The 9,108-nt window shown below is 35.6% G+C and overlaps 1 protein-coding gene across 2 annotated transcripts; it reads right to left on the bottom strand.

Annotated features, from left to right (window-relative positions):
• Positions 1-1,528: 1,528 nt before the first annotated feature.
• Positions 1,529-8,076, bottom strand: Itm2a (integral membrane protein 2A). Of its 2 annotated transcripts, XM_026410326.2 has the most exons (7): positions 7,827-8,076; positions 3,869-4,000; positions 3,391-3,588; positions 3,098-3,208; positions 2,400-2,550; positions 2,141-2,255; positions 1,529-1,919 (listed from the first exon to the last, which is right to left on the bottom strand). In XM_026410326.2, the coding sequence occupies exons 1-6, from the start codon at positions 7,935-7,937 to the stop codon at positions 2,167-2,169; spliced, it is 792 nt and encodes a 263-aa protein (XP_026266111.1). In that variant the 5' UTR covers positions 7,938-8,076; the 3' UTR covers positions 1,529-1,919; positions 2,141-2,166. The 2 variants fall into 2 exon arrangements, with proteins under 2 accessions (XP_026266111.1, XP_026266110.1); XM_026410325.2 differs by having other exon boundaries at positions 1,529-2,255.
• Positions 8,077-9,108: the final 1,032 nt, after the last annotated feature.

Genomic DNA, 9,108 nt, shown 5'->3' with positions numbered 1-9,108 from the left:
CACTTTTGTTTTATTTGCTAGGGTCTCTTTCTTGGCATTGCATTCTTGTGTAAAAGTCATCATAAAAATTATAAATTTGAATATGGTTTAATAGAGGTTCATGTAAGAAATCCCTGCCCATAACTTTTTCTTCACCTATTCACACCTATTTATGCTTCCATATGAGCCTTCAAACATTTTTGCCAAGATCCAAAACCATTTCTTTTGTGATTTTGATTGAGATGAGGCTAGACAAATAAATTTAACTGGTGAAGAATTTATCTAGCTTTAATGTTCTCCTTCCCTATTTACTCATTCATTTATATATCTCAATTGTTTTATATTTTTCCATAATAATTTCATAAATATCTTGCTGGCGTTGTTATTTTATATCCTGTTGCTTTTGTGTGTAGGATACTTTTTTCCTTCTGCTACTACGCTTTAATTGGTTGTTGGTGGTATGAAGCCATTGTTTTTTTTTTTTTTATTATACTAAATCTTATTAATTTAAAAAATTTTTGATTAGCCCCCTAGTATGTAATATTTAAGCAACTCTGTTAATAAAAATAATTTCACTCCTTTTTAAAAAGTGATACTTTTGATTTCTCTTACATATTATTATATTGACAAGAAAGTCTGGAACAACACTGAATAGTTAAACTAGTCTGGAACCCGACCACCTGATTCACCACTAACTAGGCATGATGCTATTTCAGATAAATTTGGAAAGAATGTATTTTCCTTTTCCTACTTTTCTGCGCATATTTTCAAACAAGGAATATTTGTTGAATTTTGCAAATTCTTTCTAAATATTATCATTCTGCATAAAGAACCAGTTCTTAAGTTTATCACTATTTTTGTTTTCAAATTATTTTACCTTTGTTTTCTTTTCACATTTCAAGGTGATATTATTTTATTTCTGATTTGCTGAAGTTAAAAGCTTAATTTATTTTATTAAAATAATGCTAGTATTTAAGGTTATGGATTTGACTGGTAATTTCAGCTATAGAAATTGAACAATAGTTACTACCAACAGGTTAATGGTGGTATCAGGGACAATTTTTTTGACATAAGGGAAAGAATAGTACTGGCCCACTTAACATGGAGTTTATACTCTTAAATAAATGAGCAAAGATTATAGCATGTGAGGTTCTTGAAAGCCATCAACATCTTATCTGAAATTTATCTTTAATAACCTGTCATAACTGTTTATCATTTTTTGTGTTTTTACGAAAAAGGAAAATCATTAAAATTTTTAAATTGCTATGGATCTGGAGCTTGTAAATAAATATTTGTTTTATGTAATAAATTAATTATAGAATATTTATGAAAATTAAAATGATATAATATAAAAAGGAGTAAATATGGGATTATATGTGGAGCTGGGAATAAAGGCAGAATTAGATTTATATTTTTAGGTCTGTTTGCAGAATACACAAACATTAAACACATAAAAAATTTTCACATTAAGTATACCTTAAGTGAAGAAATGTAAGAAAATAAAACAATGATCAAATATGGTAAAAATTTATTATAGGGTTATAGAATTCATACAACCTAAACTCCTTACAGCATTGAGCACCTATACAGTTTTGTGGATTTCACGATACAGGTATCAGTGAGAAACAATCACTGAATTAGTGATAAATGACTTACTCATAAAGTTGTTCACATATAAGTCATTGTAGAGCACCTAACAGAAATGCAAATATGTAACTTCTAAATTCAGGAAAGTTTCACAAAATGAAAACAAAACAAAAAAATGTTAAGAGATTTGACATGCTTTACACAAAAACATCAAAAACAATTTTAAATATTTTGAATTTAAAGCACACTCTGACATATCATTGTGTGAAGAGCTTGCTTTAAATAAGGACAGATGATGGAATTTATTGTCAAGATGTTAGCTGACATTCATGCTTCTTTCAGAAATCTAAACCCTATAAATTCAAAAGAAAAAGGATAATAATTATGTGATTTCAGTTTCAAACAACAAGCTGTGCCAATTAAAGTAAAATTTTACATAGCTTGCAGTGGTTAGTAGTTTTTTTTTTCCTTTTTTTTTAGTACAAGCAATAGAGTAAATGCATGAGTAAATATCTTGAGTATCCCATAAACTTTAATTTCGAAGTCATATTGTAAATCTCTGACTTCTTATTACCGAGGATACTCTTTCTCTGTTGTCTCTCACTCTTGACAGATCTTGGTCTCAACAATAAATTCATTGGGAAAGTGTCTGATCTTCCAGCATTTATCAATGGCACGCTTGTTGAAACCTGTGAGGAAATGCACAAAAAAGTGGTTTTTGAAATTTTGTGAATATGCAAAAATATCTAGACTTCCTCTCCATTTTCCCATATCCTCTACACTATCTTCCACTGTCTTATAACACAGGATGAAGGAAGGAATAAAATGCCTACCCAGCAAGAGGTCTCTGCGACGAAGGCGGAAGGACTTTCTGTTGTTGCAAAGCTGGTAAATAAAGATGCCAAGGTTACTAACATCACGGATTTCTTCCACAGCAACCAGGTCTTCACGAACCACATAAGTGTGAGGCAAGTATTTGCCACTCTAAAATTTAAAAAAAATAAGATTGTAACGAGAAATTTTTAAAGAAGTTCTTAAAATCCCTACCTACAACAGATGTAATTTAAAAAATACTTTATTTTCTAGAACAGTTTTAGGGTCACAGTATGCTTTTCTATTTCATTTTGATTATCAGATATTGATTATTTTATCACATATTGATTGTATATATTAATGGGATTCAGTATGACATTTCCAGACATGCTGTGTGTAGTGATCAAATCCAACTTCCTTTTATCTACCAACCTACAGTCTTCCCAACTATTATTAATCACTATTCTACATTCAGGTCATTTTTTTTGGTTTTGCTTTCACATATCAGAGAGAAAACAAGGTACTTATGTTTCTGTCTAGCTTATATTGCTGAACACAGTATCCTCCAATTCAATCCATTTCGTCTCAGCATGTTGTTTTTTCAAAAATTATTTCAACAAAACAGAATTCTTTGGCCTGACTCAAATTTTCAGAATCAGGAAGCAAAATTATTTGGGAATGCTTATAGAAAGAATTGACTGACTTCCAAAATACATACCGCCAGTTTGCCAAAGAGTTCCACCAGATTCTTCGGAGGCATAACAATTGAGGTATTGAGGGGCATCAGATAGCAATTTCCCAGAAGCAAGTCCAGATAAGCAGTCATTCCCTGTTGGGGAAGGGGAAAAAGTTATATAGGTGAAATACCCAAGTATCAACACTGCTGATTTCCCCGGGTACCATTAGAGCAAGTAGTTACATATTTCCAAAATTAACTAATGTACATTCATTAATAAAAGAACAAAGGCTTTATTTCAAAATGATAAATACCTCTAAGAATGGCAAACCTACCTTTTCAAAGTCATGAATAATTGCTGCAGGGTCACTATCAGAAAAACTGGGAACAGGCACATCTATGATTGCAATGTTGTCATCCTCACGAATGTCAGCCTCCTCAGTCACAGGCAGGAAGTAAGGCTCTCCTCCTTGAAGGGAATTTATAGGATCTTCGGAATCAAAGAAGCACATCTCCCCACGGTAAATGGTGCTCTGAAAGGCAAAATGGGGAAATTTAAATCTTCTGATACTAGCTGTTATGATATTTGAATCATTTGTTCAATTCAAATCAATTCATTGTACTGTGTGCTAAACTAAGGCTTGTTGATGACAGTTATCACTATGAGGACAAATTAATTTTATGGACTGAAAGGCATTTTGAAATTTTTCCTTATGTCTTCATTTCTCTGGTGATCGCCACAGAATTATTTAGGTTGATACTAAATGTATAGCCATTAGTAGTTCAAAGTATAAGAATGATAATTATTTTTACCTTGGGCATGAAGTACTTGTAAATGCAGGCTCCACCAACAATAAGTCCTGCCAAGATGAATGAAAGACCTAACAGAGTAAGCATACATCTTCCAGACGAGCTCTCTTTTTCCTGGGTGGTAACTCGAAGCTCCTAATTATTAAGAGGCAAAACCAAAAAAAAAAAAAAAAAAAAAAAGATAAAAATCATTTTTAGACATTTGCTTTCATATATAATTTACCTCCCTTAAAACCCAAGATATCTAAAAATAATATTAAGTCATCCTAGTCTAAAACCATTTTAAGACAATTTCTGAAATCTAATAAATGTGAAAATATCTTCAATTATATTAACTTTACTTTGGGCATTTCCAACCCCAAATACAAGTAGAATGTTTTTTTCCAAATATAAACTGCTAGAAATATGTTAATATAAACATTCATTTATGTAATGTTATATTCTCTTTTTATTAAAAAGCACTTAACATGATATCTACTCTTTTTAATTTTTTTAGTTGTCAATGGACCTTTATTTTATTTATTTATACATGGTGCTGAGAATTGAACCCAGTGCTCACATATGCTAGGCAAGTGTTCTACCACTGAGGCACAACCCTAGCCCTGATATCTACTTTCTTAACAAATTTTTGATGCACAATATAGCATTGTTAACTATAGGCCCAGTCTAGCACAGCTTGATCTCTAGATATTATGTTTGTCATTTAAATAAATGGAGGTAGTGATCTCTTGGACTTGTGTAGTGATATAATCACATACTTCTCAGTTATGCTTTTTTAATTTTTTGTAAACAAATTTATTTGTAAAATCAAAGGAGAAATAATACCCTTTGATTTATTAACTAATTTTTTAAAAGCTGCTTTTTTTCAAAATTTGGTTTTAAAGAAAGGAGTTCTATAATATAGGTATATGCCTTTTCCCCTTATTTTCAAATTTAAAATATTGAAGACAGAGATATACTTCCCAATTTTCCTAATTTTTTCAAGAAACGCAAACTTTCCTAATATCACCAGTTACTCTACAGCTGTGTATTGCACGAATAAGATAATGCTTTTCATGTTCTGGGTTCAATAATAGATTTTAAAGTATAGCATTGCTACGGGGCTAGGGTTGTGGTTTAGAGGTAGAGCACTCACCTAGCATGCATGAGGCACTGGGTTCGATCCTCAGCACCACATAAAAATAAAATAAAGATATTGTGTCCACCTACAACTAAAAAATAAATAAAAAAGTATAACATTGCTAGACACAAAAGCCAACTGTGTAACAGGGACTTTTAAAAATTCTGCTAAATCAATAATTTGCTTAGGAGTTGGAACAAGAAATATCCAACGCAAAAAAGTAACTGATTAACTGTACTGTTCCTAGGGCAGTGAACCAGAGGACCTTTCAGTCTCTTTCCTGTGTGCCATAATATGTTCCTAAGCAGCATTATTATTCAAGGGTAGAATAAATGAAGTCAGCAAATCTGGACCCTGATAACTCAGGAATAAATCACTCAGACTGATATGTAAATAGAATTGTTTCAATTTTTCTGTCATTAACTCTTTTTCATGACAACTGAAATATTTATGTGCGCTAGGCTTAAATTAATATGGTTAAAATAAATGCATAGATGTGAACTTAATGTAGAGAAATAAGGGCAGCCAGCCATTTGATGTTATTTAAAAAAAAAAAAAAGTTTTCCTTTACAAGTTCGAAATTTCAGATTCACATTTTCTAGGCTAAATTTATTTAAATTCATTATCTCCATTAATGTTCTATAAACCTTGAAGTCCTTGCTGTATCCCAATAATTTTTAGAAACTTATAATTATTCTTATTAAGATATAAACTAAGATTAACACCACAAAGACAGAACTTTAAATTTTGTTTGGGAATCACTGAAGTTTAAATAATTAAATTTAGGCCAAGAAAAATGAAGTAGCTTGTGGTAAGTCTCATATCCACGCAATTTGAAATTATCAGAGGAGTGAAGTTCTTTTGTCCTTGCTCTGGAGATGTGAAAAGAACGCTTTGCATTGCAACTTCATTTCTCTATCCAATAACTCAGGAAGTTTATTCTTAAGTAGGTTTTAAGTATCAGAGTCTCAAAGTTATAGAATATTATTTGGTAGGAATAAGGATTTTTTGTTTTCATTTAAATTTGTTGCAGTTCAGGATGGTGGAGGCCATCAATTGCCTTAGGCAATCTCTCTCTGAACTGTATTTTGAAGTCATTTTACATGATCTACAACACAATATTCCACTATTCTTAACCTGATTATCTGGCTGATCAGTATACTACAATGTAATGTGGCAATTATTATTGCTATTGCCCTATAATGGCCAGATTAGAATCCTATGGAAACTTCTACAAAACCAAATAATATAATCAAAGTGGAAAGGCTCAATTTTGTTTATTCCTCATTACACCACAGGTCTGACAGAAGTATTACTTCTGTTATAAATCTATCTACAAATTATGATGTTTTTGATGATAAGGGAAAAAGTTCTTTGTGGCTATATTTACATACTGGTATCTAATTAAACTGCCCCACCCCAAATTTGGCCATGTTATGCTTACAAAGTTAGCAGAAGGACAACTACATATTTTACTTTGTCATTTAATAAAATCCTCAACAACACAACGGAATGTTTCTTTTGAATTCTAACATGTATAATACACAGTTTTTTAATTGCAGGGTTAAATATTGAGTTTCCATGATCAAAACTTCTGCATACACACACTAAAATTTCAAATTGAGTGCATAATCAAGGTTTTACTACATGGATTTTCATTTCACTCAAAGCCATTTTCAATCTCCACTCTGAATAAAAAAGTTAAGACTTTATAAACAGAACACAGCAAGTTAGGACACATATGCAAGCTTCACACTTTGCACATTTCACAGAATCAGAAAAAAATAGGATTGCCTTTTAAAATTTTTACTGAGGAAAAGGAGGAGTATTTACCAATGTGCAAATATGGTAGGTGTCTAAAGCAAACAGAAATCTGACTAAATGAATAAAGTCTAGCCTTTTTTTTCCGGTGGGGGGTGGATTTTCGAGTTTCTGGCAAAGTTAAGATTTTAAATTACAACATTGGACCTGCTTCAGATTTCTATGAGGGAAGTGGGATATAGTTAAAAAAAAAAACTAACAGGAAAAGGTATTTAAAAAGTATTCTAAATTTTATTTTTATAGAAGAGTGTTTTCTTACCGAAACATCACTTCAAAAACATGTAAGATTCTTACAGTAAGAGGGCACAGTGAACACTCAAAACTCCGATTAAGACCAACCTAAGTTTTGACAGCTCCTTTACCCAATGCTTAACGCCGCTTGTGACCAGGGAAAAACTGAAAATAAATGGGAGCTCCTGTGTAGGTGCACTTTTGCCCAAACTCACAGCTCACAGTTCAAGCTGCCTTTTGCCATCATCCTACCTCCACAAACAGAATTTAGAAAGACTTGGATTCAGTAATTTCACCCACGCCAAAAAGAAAGAAAAAAGAGTTAAGTCTCTTGACCAGTGATCACCACCCTGCGTGTCTTCTCTGCTTCTGTGGAGGCTATGAGTCCTTGGAGCTGATGACAGGGTGCCGTGCCTCTCCGTGATACCCAACCCCCGACCCGTTCCCCAAGAGAAGATGGCATCAAGTCCCAGAGGATTTTTTCAAACTCTCTCCATACTTCCTCTAGGATAGGGCGGCGTGGGCTGGACCTGAGGAAACATGGCGCAACTTGCGGGGAATCAAAGCGCAATGGGTTGCTGCAGGCAGAAGGTGGCGCGGTTAGACAGACCGGGGTGACCCCGCAAACTCGACGGATCCTGCAGAAGGGCCTCCCCCAGGATACAGGGGCTGTGGGACAGCCTGCATTTTGTTCTCTGCCACCTGCCCACTTTCCACGTTTCCCCTTCACCGCCCGTCCCCCCATTCCAGACCTCAGCAGGCATTCAGGGGCAGAGTGGGTACAGCTACCTTGCCGGTCAGGATCTGAGCTCGGACAGTGCGGCTCACAAGGGCCTCCACGTCTTGCCGTGCCTCCTCCTTTTGCACCGCTGTGGGGGTGTTGAAGGCGATTTTCACCATGGTGAATCTTCGGGCTGCGCGGTAAGGCGCGGCTCGAATCAGCGTCCTGGGCTGCAGGTTGGAAGAGGAGAAGATCGCGCTTGCCTAAGCAGCACCTAGTTTCTCCCCAGTCTGCCTAAGCTGCTGCAAGTCCAGGTCTGAGGATACTTATGACGCAGTCCAAAGCTGGGTGGGAGACCGTGGGCGGGCACAGGGAGGTGCTGAGGGAGGAGCGGGAGGGGGCCCAGGAGCTGGAGAGGAGGGGGTAGCGGGTGGGGAGTTAACACTGGGGAAAAGAAGGGGAAGTGGAGCCTAGGGCTGGCTCCAGCTAGACGTGCCTCACCTGCACCCCAGGCATGCACCCACCCAACCTCTGCACTGTTAGATAAGAGCAAGACAGGAAGGAAGCCTGCAGTGTGGTGTCTTTCTGCTTCAGTCCAGACCACAATAGCCCCTGATTCTGACTCTGTTTTCCTAAACTTGGGCCTGGCCCCCTGCGGAGCTCAGGATTTTAACTTGGCACCAACCCAAGCTTCCACAGCTCCGCAACCACACAAGCCCAAGAGCACACAGTTCCACGACTGTTCTGCACCTTTATAATAATGCCTTCCATTTCAAGAACACCTAGAAGCCAGCGTATAGTTACTTAGTTAATTTTCAACAATATTTTTGTCTTTCATGCATTTTTTTTTGTAATTTTAATTTCCCTACCTAAATCAGAAAAATGGGGCTCCTGCCCCCCATCTCCCCATTTTGTGGAAAGAACATGATTGAGATACAGTGCAGGGTAGAAAGCTCATAATGAATCCGTGAAATAATCCAGACCTTTTCACTCTCCCAAGTAAGGGAAACCAGAGTAAATTCTCAGCCCAGAGCTTGTTTCTCTTCAGCCACCAGCTGTGAAACCTTCAGGGAAAAAAGCAGAAATGTGTGTGTACCTATGTGTTTAGGGAGGTGGGGAATACAAAATTTAGCCATCTGCTAATGGGGAAGGGACCAATAATCTCAGAGGGGACAAGTTAGAAATTATTATTGGAATACTTACAGGATTGCTTAGTGTAATCAAGCTACTTCTTTATAGTCAGTTCTCCCAGATTGGTGACATTAATAGAGAATTTCACCAGGTGAAATTCAGTCTGCAGATGGTGGTGATTGGGAGTTAGTCGTACAGGCTTTATAAATAATCCTGCTG

Source organism: Urocitellus parryii, chromosome X, assembly GCF_045843805.1.
Source record: "Urocitellus parryii isolate mUroPar1 chromosome X, mUroPar1.hap1, whole genome shotgun sequence".
Taxonomy (NCBI): domain Eukaryota; kingdom Metazoa; phylum Chordata; class Mammalia; order Rodentia; family Sciuridae; genus Urocitellus; species Urocitellus parryii.
This window is presented reverse-complemented; position numbering and strand designations above follow the sequence as displayed.